This window comes from Poecilia latipinna, unplaced genomic scaffold, assembly GCF_001443285.1.
Source record: "Poecilia latipinna isolate Pla-1442-1.1 unplaced genomic scaffold, P_latipinna-1.0 Scaffold188, whole genome shotgun sequence".
NCBI classification, from domain to species: Eukaryota; Metazoa; Chordata; class Actinopteri; order Cyprinodontiformes; family Poeciliidae; genus Poecilia; species Poecilia latipinna.
Window position 1 is genome coordinate 165968 of NW_015112804.1, and position 22282 is coordinate 188249.

Below are 22282 nucleotides of genomic sequence, written 5' to 3' on the forward strand. Positions count from 1 at the left end.
AAAAAACCCCTTGTCCTTTTGGTTTCACCCTGACTTTTTTTGGGAAAAAAAAAAAAAAAAAAAAAAAAACCTCTCAGTAACTGTTGCTGCTAAATAAAGCTCTATATTGACCAGTTATGTGACATCTGCAAAGGCTGTAATGAGATTTTAAATTCAGCCCAGCATGCATTCCTAACACAAGTTGGAAAAAAAACTTGGCTTCTGGATCAAAACTAACTTTCAACATTTGAGATAAGACACAAGCAGTTCTCCACCTGCATGAGGTAAAGCCTCTCTGCTGCACTTATCCTGCTTTGATTTAACCTCCACACTCACAGCTTTCCCCTTCGGCTAAATTGTGCTGTTTGGGATTTGTCAGCGAGGCTGTTCCAGCTTTTCTTCCATCTCCCAGTTACAGAGCAGCAGAAAATCACCAGGATGAAAGACGCCAGGGATTGGGGGTAAAATGATGCAGAGTCGGGCAGCAGATGGCTCGTCTCCAAGCTTTCAGGATGCCGCTCGGCTCTGCCAAACAGAAACAGGTGCTGCAGAAAGAAGGAAGTGAGCTGTGGGGCCCAGCGGCAGCAGGAGACCCCCTGACCAGCTGGCGAGGAGACGTGGAAACACTTGGCAGTCAGAGAAATGAGGGTAAAATGTTTCTGTGAAGCTGACTGACAGCAGCTTTTTAAAGGTTTTCATCAAATCCAGCTTCTTATTTACTGACACAAGGCAACGTAATGATTTTAAATGTTATTCAAATCAAAGTTTGGTCATTTAAGTTCACACTCAAGAGAGTTTATCCCTACTAAAGAAAAATACTGCCTCAAGAGACTATCAGTTAGTAACTTCCTGTTCATTTTTCAACATCCATTCAGGAATTTTTTGCTTGTATTTTTCTTGTAGTCATCATTAAACAAACAACCTAATTCTGTTAATTCATCCAGATTTTATCTGAAAACCAAAAGTGCTTCTTGTACATTTTTTGTATAAAAATTACTGTAATGTCTGCATATTGTCTAGACGTTAATATAGCTAATCTCACATGTTTATAACAACAGGTGAGTTATAAACAGCATCAGTCTGAGGTTTAAGCCCTGAGGGATTCCTGCTGGAACACAAACCCGAAGCTTTCTCTTCGATATATATTATTTCATCCAAATTTTTTCTTGTTTTTATCATCTTCAGCTAATTGATCTCACATTTAAAGACTTAGATCCATTTGATTATAATTCTGTTCCTCTGCAGTGACAACATAATCAAATCAGTTTTTAATATTCTACTATTTTTGTAGAGAAAATAAAACATTTTCACCTTTAAAACGGGCTTGCGGGTTTGTGAAGCTTTCCCTCCATGGAGCATCTGCATTTTCCAACCAAACAGAGCAGGAGGAAGTAAGCTGTTTTCAGAACATCTCTGCTTTTACATTTATATGTTCAAACATTGAGCTGTTCGGCTGCCAATTGTTTTCCTCGCAGCAGCAGCAGATGGCCTCATCGCCGATTCTGCACACATGGAAACCTTGTAGGACTGACAGCAGATTGGATTTCAGAAGTCACAGAAAACTGTTTTATTTGGCTGACAGCAGCAGTCGCCTCGTTTTGCTTACATTTGAGGATCGTTAACTTGGGGGACGTTTAGTAGTGTTATCTCTACAGCCTGTGGCGGTCCTAGCCTGTTTGCTGCCCTGGGCCAACAACATTTTACTTTCTCATCTGAAAAACGTGGCGCAGGTTTATGGGATGTTTGACTGAAACAGAGAATAAAGGCAGTGAGGTCGTTTTTACAGCGTTAAAAGTGCAAGAAAATATATTTATTTTTACCATGAGGGCCAAAGTCTTTTTGTCTTTAAAACAAACTTTTTGTTGCTTTAATTCATTCTGTCTGCTCAGTGCTGAACTAAATATTTTTTAATTTGATTAAAATGAACAAAATAGTTAGTTTTTTTTTTATTTGTAAGTCAAGGCCCACAGTTATGTCTTTTGGGTTGATTTTTTTCTTACATGAGAAGTAATATTTATTTTTGAAAAAAAGTAGGTCAATGTTTATGGTTCTAGTTGCTCCAAAATTAAAATGAATGCAAAAGCCTCGATAATAGATAAAAATATATTTTTTATGTCTAATGTTTTTTTAAGAAGATGTTCTTCATCTGTAAAAACTGTTGAAAAAGTGTCTTTCTTCATCAACCACCTAAGCTGACAGGCCAGATTAGCTTCAATTGGGCCGCCCAAAATCCCTCTAAGGGCCGCAAATGGCCCCCGGACCACACTTTGGACACACTTGAGCTATGATACTGGTAAAATTTGGTGAAATTTGATCAAGTGACTGATATACTGACAGCAAAGAGCTGTCAAACATGAACAGCTGTGTTTGCCTGAATTCCACTGCAACATTACAGATTAAGACTTTTCTTCTTTCACAGTTAAATAATGTTGTCATTGTTGATTTTATGGTTTCAAATGGTGCGAGAGTCGATGTTTTAATGTAAAAAACAAAATTTTAACTTATGGGAAAATGTTTTGTTCATGTTTTTCCTGAAATTAATATTAAAACAACCTATAAAATGAATGAACAAAAGTAAAATGTACAAATTACAAACACAGATTAATTCATTTATGACAACTTTACATCAGATCAACATTTTTCCTGTCACAGTTTTACTGTTTGTTAAATATACAGATATTTTTTGCAGAACGTTGTACTCTGCAGTTTGTGTTTGGAAACTGGAAAAAGTAGTGGGAAATGATTTAAAGCTGTCGGTTTATTTCCTCTCTTATACACTTCCAGCCTGCTGGTATGTTTTACCTGTTAAATGTGGATGTGATTTCCTGGTCATGAATGTAATTTCCTCTCCACCTTGTTGAGAACCAGCAGCAGCTCCGTCCCGCTGTGCGCAGTCAGCCGTCATGTGTTCGTGAAGATTCGTGGCCCCCGGCTCAGCATGGAGCCCTCGGACCCAGCATGGGGCCCCTCCCAGCTGGAGGACGGGACGGGACGGGCTGAAGCTCAAAGCGAGTCGGGCCGGGCTCCTTGGATCTCAGCAGGGTCGGGATGTAAAGAACCGGGATTCAGAGCCGTGAGCAGAATTAATGACCCGGTTTTACCTGAGAGGGATCAGGAGGTATTGATCAGCAGCTGCCGGGGGATTTCCAACATGGCGGATTAATGTCAGCGAGGAACAGCTGAGCTTCTGGCATGATCAACATGTGTCATGAAAACAATAATTCATTCATCTGTTTGTTTATTTGCTGATTCATCACATCAGTTCAGTGGTCATTCATTCATTCATTCACCTTTTATTTATTCATAATTTAATTATTTCTTTCATATGTTTTCTCGTTTAGCTAACAAATTCATTCATTCATTATCAAATTTCTTTAAGTTTGTTTATTCATTCATTCATATACTCATTTGTTTGCTCATTTATTTATCATATTCATTTCCTCGCACCATGAATATTAATTAGTTTGTTAATTTATTCATTGAGTAATTTCTTCACTGATTCATTATATCAATTAATTGGTTTGTTAATCCATTAATTCATCCATTTATTGCTTTATAATTGATTAATTTGTTTTACTTTTTCATTTTGAGCAAATTTCTTCAGTTAATTTTTTCATTCATTCATTTTTTTCACTCAGTTATAATATTCATCAATTTTTACTCATTTATCATTATAATTTATTTATTGTTCACTCATTTTATTCTCATATTAATTTGCTCATTCCTTCTTTTCACTCATTCACTCACTGATTCATTCATTTCTTGAAACCCAACGCTGAAAAGACAGAAACCTAAAATCAAGGGTTTTTGGAATGGAGTTTGGTGCAACCAGCAGTCTTCATGTTTTCCAGTTTGCCCTCAGATTTCTTCCTCAGACTAATTATATGTGATTAAATCATTAACATCCGACCGTCACTTTATTTAATGCAACATTTCATACATCTCCGCTCTAATTGCCTGCTCAGCTCACAAATCTACATCTCAATTAGGCTCAAATACAGCTGTAATTGGCTTGAATTAATTACCGGGTCATGTGGACATTAATTACTGGAAATGAAGCAGAGCTGATGTTTCTTAATGACCTTCAAAGTTGGTTTCATTAAGAGAAAAGAAAACATATTTAAATTATCTGAGCTTTAACACAGGAATCAAAGGCTTTTTAAAACGGGATTCAGTGGGGGGAAAAGTGCAATACTTGCTGCAAACAGATTCAAAAAGACTCACATGAAACATAATAATCCCGATGTCCTTGAATGCACCAGTGTGTTCTCTCATTTGCAGCGTTTTGGGCTGGTTGGATGCTGCCGGTAGCTGGATTTGGACTTTGGTGGATTTTTTCAAGATACCTATGATGTTTAGATTCAGCCTGATGTTGTTTCTTGTGAGTGCCATACAAACCGGCTGCTACTGGTTAATGAACAGGTGAGATGTTCATTTTAAACTGTAAATGAATCAAATAAATAAAATAAACCTGTCTAGTCTGTAAGAATTAAGTAAAATAAAGCAATACAGAAACAATCTAAACAATCCAGGTTTTAATCAAGTTATCTGTAGCTGCGTTTCCAACTTACCATTAAATTTCAAAAATATATTTGCTTAATGGAAACCACGTAATTTTGAAACAACTCTCTTTTGTTGATATGAAGTTTTGGTGCTAGGATGAGGTGGGTTTTTTGGCTGTACCAAAATTGGTTTATTTGCAAAACTGCAATGGAAACAGGTTTTTTACATTGTATGACTGGATCAACAACTGGATGTTGCTACTGGTGCAAACCATGAAGAAGAAGGAAACAGGAAGTGGTTGGAGGACGACGGCGCTGCATGTTTTTAATGACTTATCATGTGAACAAACTTATTCACATGTGATTTTAATTTTGCTTCTTATTTAATGGAAATACTGCCATTGCAACATTGTGTTTTTTGACTTTAGCGGAATATTGACAGATTTTTGCATACATTTGTAATGGAAACGCTGCTAATAATTTTTATTAATATCAAACAAAAATGCCTTATTAATATCAGTTCTTTATGGATCTGCTTGTTTTGTGTTAACAGGATTTCTGCTGCTGCTTTTCGGGTCATTCTGATGTCCAGGTGCAGAAGAAGGCAGAGAGGCAGCAGTCTGTCGTTTCTCATCAGTCGGAACAGAAACGATGCAGCAGCTGCATGAAGGCAGCGTTTGATGTCTCTCTGCTGGATGCAGCAGCAGCAACAGCAGCAACTCGCCGTCTGAAGGTTTTTAGGAGTTCCTCCTCCCTGCTGCTTCACATCCAGCTCCCACCTGGGAAATATCACTCCGATAAACACGTTCACCCATCAGCCTCGTTAAAGCTGCTGATTACAGACTGTTTGCTCTGATATGAAGTGGCTCCACAAACACTGAAGGGACTCAGAGATAATCAGATGGAGATGATTGAATTATGCTGATTAATAATGAATTCAGATCAAACAGGAGCGAAGAGCTGCAGGAGTAGAAACTCAAGGATATTGATGAAAAGCTGTTTGATGAATCAATCCAATAAGCAAAAAGTGACATTTTTAAAATGGCTTCAATCCAGACATGTTTTAGAGTCTTTAGTCATACCTGAAAAAAGGACTGAACTCCCTGGTTAAGATCCAGTAATCTGGTTCAGGCATGTCAGAGAGGGAATGCTTCTCAGCTGCCCTTTGGTAGCTCTTATGGAGTGGATGTAAAAACTACAGCACATAACTAATCATTGAGCACCATTGCAAAAAAGTAAACAAAGCTTTTTGCCAGCATTTTTAAAATTTAATCTAAAAAAACAAAAATAGGAAAAAATGTAAATTGTACCAAAAACCTCTAAAATTGTTTTTAAGAAAATGTAAATTATACAAAATAAATAGCGGACGATAAAAATTTACATTTTAATTGAATTTTATGGACAAGGAGGTTCATTAATTTTTTCATTTCATTTTTTTGTGTAAGTGTGCTTCTGGATTTTTTATTCTTAAAGTGTATGGCTAATTTTTTATTTTTCTGTACTTCCATACAAAATAACATGAGAACTGAATTTAAATACAACTGAGCAATATGGCTGAAAATACAAAATCAGATTTCCGATTCCAAATCTATTTTTTTCCTTTTCTTCAAAAACAAAACAAATGACAGAAAATATGCTCATTGTTTCTTGAAGTTGACCTGAATTCAAAGTCCAACAAATACAACCCTCCAAAACAAGATGGAGGCCCTGGGCATGTTGACATCACTCTGATCGATGAAAAAAAAAAATCCAGATTCTCCAAAATAAAATCTTCACAAACAGAAAATTCAATGTATCGCCCAGCTCTAGTTTTAAACTAAAGATATTTTTATAAACTGGATTTTCTGAGAGTGAGCTGCATATTTTCCTTCCACGTTGAAAATCCTGTTGAATCAAATCCGATTTCATGACTCTGCTTGTTTATTTTGCAGCCTTCTGCCTCCTTCTGACACACAGACACACCCTGAATCATCAGCGTGTCAGCATATTATTGCTGCTTGACAAATACCAGCCAAACTATCCACTTTTCTGCCGCTCCCATCAGACGGCTAATTTTGTTTATATTTTGTTGTGAAGCCACAAGCTCGGAGGCAGAGCTGCTAGCTTTATCTGCTCAGCTGGGCGCCAAAGCAACTTCGCAGCAGACTGTGTGTTTATTTATTTTTGGTGAAGCAAAGGAAATAAGCTCTGAAAGAGAGAAGTGGGTCACCGCCTCGCTGCGGTGTGTGATTGTTGAGAGTATCGCTTCAGCAGCTTTACCTTCACACTGTCAGCAGAGCAGCAGGAGACAAAAAACATCCTCTGAAGTCTGACAGGTGCAGAGAGCTGAGACGCTGAAGAGCTGCGATTCATTCATGTTATTTTAATTTATCCAATTACAAACAGAAACTCTGTAAAAAGGTGTGAACAAGTAAGAAAATCACAAGACTGATGGAAAACAATGTTCTTATAAAGATTGGAAGGAATTTGTGTGTTTCTTCCTCCACAGAGCAGAAAATCATGAAACCTTTCAAAGAATCTGCAGCCGCGGTCTCTGATCCCTCTGCAGCATGAAGTCACATCAAGAATACAAACCTTTCTGTGAAGAAAAGAAACACTTTAACTTGTCCAGTTCTTTGGTGAAGCAACCAGTGAATTCACCAAGAAACTACCTGGATTACAGGAAACCAGTCAGTGGAATCAACAAGTAGAACTCACCAGAAAAATGAACCATCGTAGCCAGCCAGAGATCACTTGATAAGCAACCTAGAAAATTAACCAGGCAACCAACCAAAGTAACAATGTAACCAACCAGGAGACCCAAGCAGAACTCAACCAGAAAGGAGAACCAGCTAAAGAACCAACCGAACCAACCAGGGGAATAACCCGGAAATCAGTCAGAAGGATCAGCAAACGAACCAACCAATGGCACAAACTAGGAGAACCAGCCAACCAATAACCTGGAACACCTAAATGAAGTAACCAGAGAACCAATCAGGATGATCTCTCAGAGTTCCCATAACCCAGCATTTACTGACATTAGAAACTGACTTACCTTAACTTACCTTAACTCTAAATTATGGTCTTTATAATCTAATGTAATGTTTATAATCTTTGAGAGAATTTGGGAGCATAAACAAAACCTCAACACCTGATATGAAAAGGTTGATTTCATCAAAATCAAACCCAACAGTCTAACTGATGGCGACAACTGGCCCAGGCTTTAATAAAGTCGACATGAGCATGAGCTGTGTGTGTGTTCAGCTACATTTCTCTGCTCTGATCTCTGCCGCCAGCTCTCTGACTGATCCTGGCTGACATTTACCTTTTATAAGCCCAAAGACACAATCCTTGAAAATGTCAGAGTATCTGTTCATCAGCAAAACAGGAAACGTTGCCCTCTCCACAGCCTGCAGGCGGCAACGCCGGTTGTCGAGCGACCATTTAAAGCTCTGTGGTGATGGAGGACCACTGGTAATATCAGGACACGTTTAACTGGCGGCTGAAGTCTCTTCTGTGTACAACCTGTTGGTTGGTCCAATGGAGTTGCCCAGAGGTTCTTGGTTGAGTGAAATGACTTGGAAGTTACTCAGCAGCAGCTGTGATAACGGCTGGCTGAGTTGGTCAGTTGGCCGGTAAAACCAGTGAACGAAATAAGCTTTCAGCCTCTTGTTGTATTTTCATTGTACAATGAAACCAGCAGAGCTGCAGCTAAAAGACTCAAACACAGACATCAAACCCAAGACTGAGTTAACCACTGGAACCAACCACAGAGCCAACAAGGAACTTAGCAAAGAACAAATCAAGGCCCAAGTCAGAAGGAAATAATCAATCAATCAATCAATCAATTAATCAATCAATCAACCAACCAGTGGATGAAATGTGTCTTACATCCAGCATGTTTTCATCACCATTTAATGTCTCATTTTTCCAGTGTGCTGTTGTTGATGGTGTGTAGGTTATGAAGCAGATTGTTTGATAAATACTAATATATTAAATTATAATTCACTTGTTTCATTATTGCAGTCTGGAATTCTGTTTTTATGTCATGTAAAATGAAGTAACTTCCTGCTCAGACTAACATGATGCAACTAATGAAAGGATTTCATTAAATTCAGTTTTCTTCCCTGTTCAGCGTTTCATCTCTCAGTTAATGAACGTGTTACAAAGCAGACTGAATCACAAAACAAATGAATAAAAACACCTGCTCTGATGTTTTCATGATTTTTATCCACAGCTGAACTCATAAACTCTGTTTCTGTTGCTAATGTCTTCGCTCAGAACTGGAGGCAGATGAATGGTGACGATCACACAGCGATGTTCAGACTGTTTGTGTTTGTGGCCAGTCGAGCTGCCCGCTGCAGGCTGTTTGATTTCTAAATATCCCACGTTAAACATTTCCCGTCAGGCGGACGGCAGGATCAGCCAGGCTTCACTGGGTTCTGCCAGAAATGACAGATGGCTGGTCCAGGCCTGGCCCGAGGTGGACTGTGAGATAAAACTAACGTCCAGCTGATAGAAAGTCTGTCTGGGTTCCTACACCGCTTTAAAGAGAAAATCAGACTGAGGTAAACTTCACCTGATAGCTGCATGATTCTCCTCTTTGGGTTAATTCTGCAGTGGTTCAGACCATTGTTGATGTTATTCAATCAGATTGATGACCCTAAATTTATTTCTGTAGGTTTATGTCTTCCTGGCTGCTTTTCCTAATTAATTCTCTCTTTACTCGTCTTACAACTTTAGAGGTTTGCAGTTCTGCCATTTTTAGTTGTGTTTTTTAAATTGTTTTATAACATAACCCAGCTTTAAACTTCTTTATAACTTTCTTTCTGACATGTCAGCTGTATTTTTTGGTCTTCATGATCCTTTTTCTTTGCTAATGTTCTCAGACAAACTCTATTTATCATTCAGGTGATTCTGAAGGCCATTGGTTGCTCTGGGTTAAGTCTAGCAGCGTAAAAAGGGCTGAATAAAAATGCATGCCAGTTTTCAGATTTTATTTCTAAAACAGCTTGTATTATTTTAATCTCCATTATTTTGGTATAAAATTCAATGATACACTTTGATGCTTTTCCTTGTAATGTTGCAAAATATGAAAACTTGTGGTATTGTGAGCATGAGCTTTTGTTGTTACTGTATTAAGACTCATCTTTAGTTTAATCTTGTTGGTTGTTGTTGACTCTTTCATTTCTCATTTTTGAGCTTTTGTCTTATTCCTGGTTTTATGGATTTTTCCAGTTATATTATGTTTTTCAGTCTATTCAAAGCTTTTCTGGAAGTTTGGAGGAAAGCTAAAACAGAAGCTTTGTCCTTGTTCTCCATTGTGGATGATCAGTAATCCGACCACGACCTGAACGCCACATAAAATCCAAATAATGGGTGAACTGAAACACTGTGTGGTGGGGGCTCAGAATGACCTTCCTGCTGCAGCTCTGCAGGAAAGTAAATAAAAGTAGAAACAGTTAAGCAGCTGCTGTCTTCATGTGAAGTCTGTGTCGGAGACGGAGCAGCACCGGCAGGACTTCGGGAGTTTCAGCCGTGAAATGGAAATTAGCAGCGGTTGTAGCAGCAGAGCTGTCCGGGTGGGGGAGGGGGTCAGCTGGAGGGAAGCTGCCGACACTGCTGTAACTTTACTCAGTAATTCTGGTCAATGTTTACATGAGCTAATCCATTTTCAGCTCAGCAGTGTTGTTGTTGTTGTTAGCCAAACTGAAGAGTGTAGCTTGGACAGAGACGGATTCCTCTGTCCATGGTGCTACTTTCTCTTGTTTTATTCTCATTGTGACTTTAAACATACTTTAAAACACCTAGAAGGATTGTTTAGCGTCTTATAACCCGCATATTTGTTTCACTGGGATGTAATTGTTCATATTAAAGTTGGTTCCGTCGACTAAAACTACGAAATCAAACATTAACTGCCATTTCTGATTCTCATCAACTCTCAGATCACATACTCCTGCGTGCAGCTCCACCCCCTCTGTTGCTGATTGGCTGTCCTCCCTGTCGCTCTAAAGATACAACTCCTGATTGGCTCAGGGCTCCCACCCTCTTTCCATCATTGACCAATCATCGCTAAGGTGAGGTGGGACGAGAAAGGAGGAGGTGTTGGGGTAAGGCAGAGAGAAATGGGGGAGATCAGGGAGGATTTCTGAGAACAACCTGAACAGTTTGACCTCTTTGTGTTTGCAGAGCCAATTGCTTCACTAAAACATCTTCATTTAGAGTCTTTTAAAAGACAAATCTACATGTTTTGTCTTTTATTTGTACTTCCTCGCTCTCTCTCAGGAAGTTGTAACTGTGAATGTTCATGCTGCCATTTTTAAACCTGCTGTTACACTGTGGTAATGATCCATTTTGGAGTGTGAAGAAACGACAGAACTGTTTAAAAGTTAAAAATAAAGCAAAATTAAACCTGCAGTTTACTAAAGCACAGCAAACCGAATCAAACCTTTATTAGTTAAAGTATTTTACTGGGATTTTATGGGATAGACCAAAGTTGTGTGTAAGCATTATTTAAATTAAAATTACACATTGTCTTAATTGAACTTTATACATTTACATTAATTTTATTTTCCAAAATAAATTCCAGTGCAACCAATTAACTGTAGAACCCAATTATCAATAATCACCGTCTGTGTCAAAGAAAAAGTTCTAGAGATTTTTAACGCAGGATTAGGTTGTAAAACAATATCCCAAGGTTTGAACATCTAACAGAGAGTGGTCCACTATTCAGAAATGGCAAAATTATGACACAAAAGTGACAGGTTGGGCAAGAAGAGCATTAATGAGAGACATATAAGAGGCTGATGGTAAATCTGGAGGTGCTGCAGACACATACAGCTCAGTTGGGGTTGGAGCTGCAGTACTTGACATATTTTCCTTTTTTGTGTAGACTAGAAGGAAAAAACAAAAATATGTTTAGTTTGCTACAAATCATGCTACAATCCTGGGAGAATATATGTTCTCTGTTTACCTGAAAACAGGACAGAAAACCTAAACTGTCAGCCAGCGTGACAGTTGAATAGTTTAAGTTGAAGTGTTTAAATGGACTAGTCAAAGCCGTACTCAAATCCACCAGAGAATCTGTGGCAAAAAATAATGTGTTCAGTTACTTTCCACTCATTCTGATTGAGCTTGAGTTGTGTTGCAAAGTAAAGAGGGTAAAAATATTCATCTCTTGGTGTAAAAACCTTGCAGTGGAGATGCTTTGGTCAAACTAAATCAGAATTATGGCTGGTTTTGAAAAGACCTATCAATAAGTGGAGTTGTTTAAATTGAAAATAAAATGCTGATGAATAAAAATCAAGCATATGTTCAAGAAAACAAAAAACTATTTTTGCATTAGTCCAACACAGTAATGTGAACTGTAGTTCAAAGATAATGAAGTTTATTAGCTGAATATATTCCAGTGAACTGTGACAGGAGTTTTCATGAGGAGGGAGCAGAATACAACAGTCTCTCTGTTTCTCTGTTTCTCTTTATATTGCATGACTCCATGTAATTTTCATCCACCTGTTAAAAGCCCAGGCAGAACTACTGGCTTCTACAAGCTGAGGAAAATAATCCACAGTTAAATTTGAATTATTGAGCTGCAGGAAACTGAACTTTTTATGAGTCAAGCAGAGAAATGTAAAAGTGGTTGGGATATAACTGTTCAGGGAGCAGAAAAAATGGATGCAGTCTTTAATGGGAACCAAAGTGTAATGGCTGAACAGTCCAACCTGCATAATATTAATGCTGGTTAAAGTACAGATGTGTCTCTGCTCACCTTCTTGCTTCTTATGTGTAAATCATTTTGATACTTTTTTAATCGCAGTCAAACTAAACTTTATGAATGAAAAACTGAAATTAAAAATGGATGATTTTAATCCTCTAAGTTTTATTTTTTACAATTTCAGATAGAGATTCTGCTTGAAAAATTTTTTGGGGGGTTAGGTAAAGTTAAATAAAAATATTATTTGGATAAGTGGATCAGTTTAGACACCTAAATGAGAAGCTATGGGTGTTTTGTGCATTAACGTGGCAGTAAATATGGCATTCATAGCCATATTTCATTCTGAATTTGTTATATAGAGAAAATACACATTGTAGAGTTGAATAATAGATAAAATAAGATAGAAAAACAAGAAATTTATAACAATAAATGTTCATCAATACTACTGAAAAAATATATAGACATGTAAATATGTATGCAGCGAAGTTATTTTGTCTCTACAGGTGCAACAAAAACACTTTGTAGCTCAGAAATCACTCCTGGCTGTGATTCCTTTACTTTGCTCCATGTGTTTAGTGCGCATGCCCAGTCAGTGGGGGTCTGCTCCATCCGGGAACTTCAGAATTACCATTGACAGCCGAAGCGCAACTTTTCCTCAGGCAAAGTGAAATCAAGGCGCGGACTCGGACAAAATATAGTCCCCGTTTTTTAACTCGAAATTACCGAAAGGAACGGCGAACCGGTACCGCTTTTGACCCGTCCAAGTTCGACTGTGCCCCGGAGAGCAGCCGTGCCGGGCTCGGGCCCGTTCCGTGGGGTTTGGAGCACTTTTGGAGACGGGCGGAAAGTGGGTGATGAGTCCCAGCCTGTGTAAAAAGAAGCGAGAACTTGCTCTGCAGCCTGGAGTAGTTCTTCTTTCAATTGTTATTGTCGCTTTAAAAAAAATCTTTAATTCACTTAAACTTGGTCTCGGCCGCGTCCAAAGTAGGAGAAAAGTGTTTTCCTGGTGGGAACATGGAACTACAAGGCCTACAAGAGGCGCTGAAAGTGGAGCTCCAGTGTCATCAGGTAAGTGAAACATGGTGTTGTTTCTGTCCCTATTTATCGCTGTTTGGGAGAGTGAGAGATCAAACACTCCGAGGGGGGAGGAAAACTATGCGACATGCCGCTGGGAATGGGAATGTCTGTCACTTCCAAGACCAACAATTAAAGCTACTTTTCTGCACTACTTTGTCCGGTGATGGAGGCTGTTTTCTGGGAGAATTTGGAGTGTTGATGCAGGGATGCTGGCTGACTGTGGCGATCAGGACGCGACCTGAATATTTATGAGCTGCTACAAACTGAGCCCGCTTTGTTACCTCCCTGTTTTAAACTTCACACACTTTCAGAAATCCGTGATTTTTTTTTCTGCTGCCGAATTGTTTTGAAACTGGGACGGAGCTGGACCCACAGGTTAGCGGTTTGTTTCCGGGCTTCCAGCCGGTATGGCTGGCTGGTCGGCGGAGTGAGGCAGAAACTTTATCAGCATAAATCTGCTCCGGTTAACATCATCAACTCTCTCCCAGAAATAACGCAGCCTGCCTTTTTATTCGTCTCACATCGACTTGAGTGTTGGGAAGTTTCCTCAAACAGCCCCCCGGGGGGTGGACTGCAGCTCTGAAGTGTCCGTAGCTACGCACTGGATGGAAAAGTGGCCATCTTTTCTTCTCAAACTTGTGCAATGTTGAAAGATTTTAGCGTCCATTTTGAGTGGGTCGAACGCGGCTGAAGTTGGTGTGCGGATGGAAGTAGTCCAGTAAAGGGCAATTCTGCAGTTTTTAAGGAATCTAAGCTAGCTTTAGCTTGCTCTAGTTGGTAAAACTAAAATATTTGGACTGGTCTAACTCCTGCTAGAAAAACCCCGTATTTAGTCGGGGATCAACTTTAATGAGTTATTTTACACTAGTCAGACATTCTTTCTAACAAAGTTTATGATTTATGCAACTTTTATTAGTTTTAATTGTCTATTTCTGAATGTTAAATATTTGATTCCACCAAGTATGGGCATTTATCGTAGCAATTATAAGAATTTTGATTTATCATAATAAATTCCAAGTAATTATGCCAAGTTGTTACTGTTTCTTCCAGGAGAGTATCAATGAATTAAAAAAATATAACTAAATTCAGTTGTTCTGTGCAGCTTACTGATGGAAATCATGCTGTTTTATGTCCCTGTTGTGCTGAAGAAGCCCATTTCAAAATACTTTCTGTTTTTTAAGAACAGTATTTGTGTTTATGGAGCTGTGAAATGCAATTACAGTCATATTGTTCGCTTAAAAGTCTACGAAGAATTTGTTTTTGTCATTGTGGCAACAAATACCGCAAAATATTGTGATAATTTCAAAATGCATTCCACTCACCCCTGGTGTATACCAGAGAAATGCCATTACTTTGACTAGTCCAGAAACTGCTCTATATATTTTTATACCAATGATATTCTTTCTGAATCATTTAAGTCTTTATAAAAACGATTTTCTGCCTTTGGTTATATGGGGCTTCACTGCATACTAGTAGATGCAATATTCAAATCAGAAAGGACTGTTCAGAGTGCAGTAATTGTTAGCTAAGAGTTATGAATTTGCATTTTTCACATTAATGTAATATTTCAGAGTTTTAATCCTGCAGATGCTAAATTCAAAACATCACAACAGAAAATAGGCATAGTTTATGATTAATATAGCAATATTTACTAATAATTTTTCCTTTGGGATATTTTCTGACATAAATAAAACAAAGTTTTTTCTTTTATAAAAAGTTTTCGCAAACTGAATTTTTGAGGCTGCAGTTGGTTTAGCATCATTCAGTTTAAACTTTACTTTAGATGTCACAGGAATCCAGTCTAAGTTTTTTGGCCATTTACAAATAAGATAAAGGTTGAAATTATTCTAAAATGTGTTTTGAAGATTTTATGTTTCATTTGAAATACATCAGATCCAACTTGTTGTATTGTAAAGTAGATGAGTCCCGTTTTATGGTGGCAAAAAAAGCATTAAAATTTACAAATACAATAGTTTTTATAAATCTGTTTAGAGTAATTTATGCTATTCTCGTCTAGATTCTATAAATTGCAAAACTGTCCCATCAAATCTGGTTAAAGTGACTTAAAAATACAAACATAGTTTCGTATGCATTAGAAATGATCCAGTCCAGTTTTGAGTCATCAAAGTATTTTAAATTTTAAAGTGGAGCTGCTGAAATCCAGCCCTGTTTAAAAACAGCGGAATGCTCCTTTGGTGAAGCAGCTTCAGTCGGAAGCTTCGAATCAGACACGAACTTCAGCAGGTCGACATGTTTCAGGAGAGCCGGAGAGAGTATGTGGCCTGACTCAGACTTTTTCAGCTCCGCAGCAGAAACCAGCCCAGCCTGGAGCCGTTTCGTGTTAAAACGCAGTTAAACACTTCGCTTTGGTTACTTTACGCTTCTGTCTGCTGGCATTATTGCTTCTTGGGTCACGTGACAAACAGCGATCCGTTTGATTCGCTCTTAATCACGCTTTCACTTTTCTTTTCTTTTCTTTTCTTTGTTAATATTTCTTATGGCTGTGGTGCTGCGGCTCCTTCGCGGTTCCGGTCGGTCGGTAACTTTGAGGGCGGCTCGGCGCGCAGTGCAGCCGGGGAGGAAGCAGCTCAGGGCGGATGCTGAGCGTTCAGCACCACGGTCAGCTCCTCCTGGTTCTGCTGCTGCACCGACCCAACTTCCACAGCAACAACATCCAACACTTTTCCCGTCATGCTTTGCTTGTTTTATTATTTTCTTTTCAAGCTTTAGTTTATGATTAAAACTTGTGTTTAAAAGAAATCCATCTTTGTAGAACAATGAGGCGTAGGAGGGTGAATCTTTTTATCCTTGTTTTTGTTTTTTTTCTCTTCAGTTTTGTAGTGGAAGCTTCCATTTTGAGAGAGAAATGGGGGTGGTTTCTACCCCCCACCCCCTCCCACCTCTCTACAACATGGAGAGTAAAAAAAACTCTGCAGAGTTTAATGCAGGAGGAGGAAGAGGAGAGGAGGGGAGGGGGATGGGCCCCATTCATGCTTAACATTACCATTTTGATTGCTTTGATGCTGTTTTTGGTTTGGATGGAGGCTGGAGGGGGAGGGGAGGCAGAAAGCCCAGTCAGCATTCACCGCCTGGCTGCGCCGCCACATTTCTAACCGCTACACTCATCTCTTACTTTCTCCCTGCTAATTCATGACGCGCTGCTTTTCTTCCCCACGAAACGATCCCACTTTCTCACTCCAGTCACGTTCAGCTGAATATCTTTAAACCTGTTATGACGCTTTGCATGCCGTTTGAGGTGTCCCCACCCTGAAAAAGATTTAAAAAAAAAAACCTGACTGCTCTTGAACACACCAGAGATGACCTCTACCTGCCAGTCTGTTTAAAATGACACAGCAGCAGCAGGAGGGGAAATCGACTGGCAGCAGAAATGTTATTGCAACTTTTTAATTTGCATTATCCTATTTTAATTAAAAGGATTTAAAACCACTTGGACTTAAACTCATTTTATTGCATAACAACAAATTTAAAGTGATTTATATTCATAAAGTAGTGCATTATTGTGACAGGATAGGAGTGTTGCATCAATTAATCACATGATAAATTTACATTCTGATCATTTTGTTTACAGAGACGTTCTAATACATTCTTTTATTTGTTTTTATTTATTGATTTTGGTTTTACTTTGGATATTTCTAATATCTTTCAGTTCCAGTCTCAAATGTTCTTCACCAAATTAAAGTTTATTTGTTTATTTGTCTGTGCAAGAGAAAACTTGCATTATTATGGCTTTATTTTTCTTGTTTATAGTTGCGGAAATTCAGAGTTTTGTGTGTGTGTGTGTGTGTGTGTGTGTGTGTGTGTGTGTGTGTGTGTGTGTGTGTGTGTGTAAGGAATGAATGAATGAATGTTTAATTCTATTGTCTTCTATTAAAAATCCAACCAAGGTCTCGAGTCAAGACAAAAAAACACTTTATAAAACTTTTATTTATATTGTTCTGCATTTCATTATGCATAAGCAAAGTGTACATGTCTATTAATTTAAAGATGTTTATTTTTCATAATTCAGCGTGGTTTGGGGATGGAACGGATTCAAATAATTTTAGTTACTTTAAATGGAAAAAGTTAGTTTGATATTTGGACAGATTGATGTTTTATCTCGATCACAGAACAAATTAAACTCGTATTTCGAGCTTCTGCTGTACTTTAACCATTTCTCGTTTGATTTTGTAAATGTGGTTGTTCTGGTTGAGCTTTGGGTTCCTCCAGAGTTCCCATGAGTCTCTGGTTTGGAGTTGAACTGTAAACTGTGTTTGTTCCAGACGAAGATTTGGACCATTGATGTGACTTTTCCTCTGGTTATACGTCTGAATTTCTCCTAATTTTTTACAAATATTTTCCATCATATTTGGGGAAAACAAACTGTAGGGAAACTTTTAATCTGATTTTATAGTAAATATTTGATTCTCAAGTGCTAAATGTTGCTAACTATATAAATCATAAAATAAATTCTCCTCTGAGCTCATTTTCTGTAGCTAGTAATCTGGTCCACCATGTTTTTTTTGAGTAATCTGCATTGATTTTTCTGATAAAATGTTCAGTTTTTCTCCTGCTTCCTGCAAAAAATCAGAGGCCTTGTTATCTGATCCTGAGCCTTTTGTCTTTCATCTTTTCATCCTATTTTAAAGTAAACTTAAAGTCTAAAGTGTGTTATTAGTTTGTTTACTTTCTTTTCATTTTGTGTAGAGATTACACACGTCAGAATATGTCTGAACACTGTGAATAACTTCACTCAATGAAGAACAAACTTGTTTTAACCATTCACCAGATGCACCTGCAGTTTTTTTTGTTAAAATTTTGTAAGTTTTATATAAGAAACTGATTGATTTTTTTTATTTCTCCTGATTTTGTTGTTTTTACAAAATTATAAATTAGATATTTTCATTTTGGTTTTTAAAATACCCAAATTTCCACAAAATTGTATATTTTATTCTGTCTGATGATGTAATTTTTAAATATTAAATGATTGATGTTTTGATCAGTTACTCAGTATTTGAATTGCCTTTTTACCAAATACTTTGTATTACTTGACTAAAATGTTACTCTTCTCACCTGGAGAGAATAAATTTGTACCTTCAGCCCTCAGTATGTAAACCTCCAGCTTGAGAGAGAGAGAAAAAAATTTAAACATTCGCTTATGAGGTTTTCATGTTAATTTTAACATTTAAGCTGCAACTTCCTGAGTAAAGTCAGTGAAAATCTGATCTGCAGCAACACAATGAGTTGATAAAATCAGTTTGTATTTCTTGTTATTTTCAGACTCTAGTCGGGTTTTAGTGTCGGGTTGAACTTGTCTGAGGGAATGTTAAAGTCCACAGTTTTGGGGGGAAACCTGCAGGTCGTTTCATGGCCCCATTTTGAGGTTTGGAGGTGGAAGTTAATCCTCCTGTTTTCTGCTCTGCTGTTTATCGACGGATGGATGGAGATGGGAACGAAGGGTGATCAGAAACTGGGAATAAATTAGGAGGAATGACGTGAATTTGACTCTCCTCGGGTTTAAATTTGGCCTTGGACGAATCGATTCCTCCTGTTTCTGCTTGGTTTGCTATCCGTTGCGTCATGGCGGCGGGCCTCACCGGCCTGTCAGGCAGCAGATGGGGGGCTTTTAGAGCCTCTGCTCCGGCTTTTCCTCTCCATGGTGAACCGGTGGATTTCTCCCTGAGGAGAGCGAACGTTTCGCTTCAGTCCGGCGTGTTTCCGGAGCAAACCGTTTCTGAAACCAAACCCGCAGCCCCTTGACTTGAAAGCCGTATGCAGGCAGCATCCGTAACCATGGATACGGCCGCTTCTTCCTCTCCGGCTCTGTGATCGTCACTTTGACTGTTTTTTTGAAGTTTGCTTCGGAGCATATCCGTTTAGAGAGCGAGGATGATGATGTGGAGGCATTTTAATTTAAAATAAATGTTTTAATGAGAACTGCTGTGATTCTGGACGGTTGGCTGAGCAGACGGCATCGCTAATGTCGTTTGCTTCCAGACCGCTGGGATATTTCTGTTGCAGGACAGGTTATCCGCGTCTTCTTAAAAATGTGTCTAAAATTAAGACCTTAAAATGTTTTACATTCTTTAAAAATAAAGTTGGCCTTAAATAAGTTGATCACAAGTCTTAGATTTTTGTTGTGGCAGGACTATTTATGAAGTTTATTTTTCACGTGAAACTTTTCTGTCAGGCAAATTTTGAGTCACCTGCAGACATCTTCATTACCTTCTGTGAGGCGGTTCAGGCTACCGCTAATTAGCTGCTAATATCCTTGCTGGCTTCATTTCAAGCTTATTTCTATCGCATATTTCAACAACTTGGTAGTCCAAAGTTCATCTTAAAAACGCCAAACTATCACAGGGTAAGTGTAAATTTATCGCTATTTGGCCGGACTACGTTCGCCAGTGGCTCACCTTTGTTGCTAACTCGTGCTATGCTACGAGTAATTCAGGGAAAACGAGCTTGGCACTACTACTTAAAATAAGACGACGTATTAGCACCATTGTAGACAGAATAAAGGAGTATGTTTCTACCAAAAAACTCGTTAATTTTGAGATTATTATTATTTTTTATTATTATTATTTTTTTTTTTTTTTAGAAAAAAAAAGGAAATTGAAAGTCGAAAATTTGCCAGAAAAAAAATCCAAATGTGAGATTAATTTCACACATCTTCTAAAAAATAATAACTAGAAAATTTTCTAAGCTCGTAAGGTTGAAAATGTTGAACTTTCGGAAATTTTCTGAGTTTCAAAAGTCACAATTTTAACTGTTTGAGAAATTTCCACTTTTTTCTAGAATATCTCTGAGATTAATCTAAATATTTGAGTTTTTTAAATGGAATTTACTCCTATTTTTTTCTATCTACACTGGCCCTGATAAGGCAATATAAATATGCAATTTTTATGTGCATTTCTGTCGTGCTACTGCTCTGAAGTTTTTTTCATAGTGGTCTTAAAAAGTCTTAAATTTGAGTTGGTGAAACCTTGCTAGAAGCGAATATTTAGAAGCTTGATTTCTTCATCTCTCCCTGAAAGTGGCCGCTCTGATTGGCTGGCTGCATCTGTTTTCCAGCTGCTGAGTGTCACACGCTGCTAAGCAGGAGAAATGGGGTTACTCTGGAGCAGCGAGTTGGTGGAAAGTGATCCTGACCTTATTTAGGAAGCATTTTAATGATACATGATGCTGATTCCTGCTCCGCTCGGCTGGAGAAGCTGCTCGCTTTCCACTTAATCCACGTTTGCATCGACACATGTAACCTCTCGCTGTAGAAGACACAATCCAGTTAAATCATTCCCAGTTAGTCGTTTGAAAATAAACCTCGCTGTGTGAAAACGAGCTGCTGCGCCACATGAAGCTCCCATTTAACCCAGTTTCTCTGCAGATTATCCACCTCTTGTTTCCCATAACGCTGTTTATGCTGCACTAATTGGATTAGAGCGATTTATTTAAGCGCAATAAGCATTTTTTAGAGACAGAAAAGTGGAATAAAAAGGTTGTAGAAGAAGACCTGTTGGGTGAGGTTGGTGCTTATGCAAAGCAGAAAAAAAGGTTGCTGAGCGGCTTTTAATGAAGCAAACAGTGGGATTTTAGTGGACTTCTCATTAGGATCACTTTTCTGGCCCATCTGGGCTCCTTCAGGGTTTCTCTGTAGCCGTGATGAGTTTACTCCAGGAACCAGAACCAAACCAGATTGTAGTCTACACCTTCTCAGGATTAAACTGTAATTTTCTTTTCAAACCTGGTCTGAGTGTTTCACATGTTGATGTTATAAGTATTGTTTTAGTTACATCCTTTGCTACAAATGAGGAATTGTTCACTAAAGGAATCCTACAGTATTGCATTATTTAAAAAAGGAATTTAATCATTTGTGTATATGTATTTTTGCGCATTTCTAATATGTCAATTAAGCCAAAGTGGTTAAATGAAAAACCTGCAGAATGTGCCATTTTATCAAATTAATCATCCGACTAATCAATTACTAGAATAATCATTAGTTGCAGCCCTAGTTGACTCAAATACAGCTACCTTTGGGGGAAATACTAAAGGAATGGGTGCCGCTAGCTTAAAGTTGACTCTGTGTTCTCATTCTCACAAAGTTTGGAACAATTTTGCTTAATTTTTAAACCGTAAACGCTGCATAGGTCCGACTTCACGGTTTCTATCGCTCATCTGAAGCTGCACACTTTTGAGCCTCTTAAGTTACCTAGACATCTTCATTTTTCAGCTTTATCGACTTAAATTAAATCTGAGCCAACAGGAGGCATCAGAGTTTATCAGCTGTTCTGTCAGGATTCAGTTGAAACATTTCAGGATGAAACTGGAGGCCTGTTTGTTTGTGAGAAGCTGCTTTTTGGCTGCTGTTTCATCTCTTGTTGTCTGAGCACTGAGATGAATCTGGAGGACGCCCACGCAGCAGCAGCAGCTCCGTCTCAGAGGAGTAAATATCTGCCCTGCTTTTCTTCTCCCTGATCCTGACTCTGCTGCCACTCCGCTCCCCCATCCCGTATTTTAGTTTGTATTTCTTGCAGACCTGCTTTAATCAGCTCTAAGAGAGAGAGAGAGAGAAAGAGGGGGGTTTAATTAAGAGCAACATGGCAAGAAACCCTGCAATGACTCTTCCTCTGGGATGATCCTTCCTCCTCCTCCTCCTCTTCTTTAATGCTGCTCAGATTTAGAGGTGAAGGTTTCTCTGGAAACTCTGACCTGTAGCACTCAGAGTTTCCCAGAATCGGCTTCAAAACGAAAACATGAGGCTGTCTGCCATCTTATTTGCTCTTTCTACATTATTTCAACTTCTTCTTTAAGTTTCAGATGAAGGAAAGAGAGACTTTCCCCTCAGGAGGAAGTGACACATTTTAGTCTAAATCAAGCAGAGAATTAACGTTGTGTGTTTATCAAAAAAATATAGAAAACAGGAGAAAAACACAAAATATCAGGCCTCAGAAATTAATGCAAATCCTGTAGATGATTAGATAAATATACTAGGAAATGTAACCTACAATATGTTTTAATATTTATACACATAAAATAAAAA

General features: G+C 38.3%; 1 protein-coding gene across 3 annotated transcripts in view; it reads left to right on the forward strand.

Annotated features, from left to right (window-relative positions):
- Positions 1-12501: 12501 nt before the first annotated feature.
- Positions 12502-22282, forward strand: part of phf21b (PHD finger protein 21B) — a 71921-nt gene continuing 62140 nt past the window's right edge. The window contains exon 1 of one of the 3 annotated variants that reach the window (XM_015030659.1): positions 12502-13242. In XM_015030659.1, the coding sequence (XP_014886145.1) occupies positions 13189-13242 (54 nt within the window). In that variant the 5' untranslated portion in view covers positions 12502-13188. Of the gene's footprint in view, positions 13243-19514; positions 19610-22282 lie in introns of those variants that run through there. The other 2 variants (XM_015030655.1, XM_015030658.1) reach the window with 2 other exon arrangements.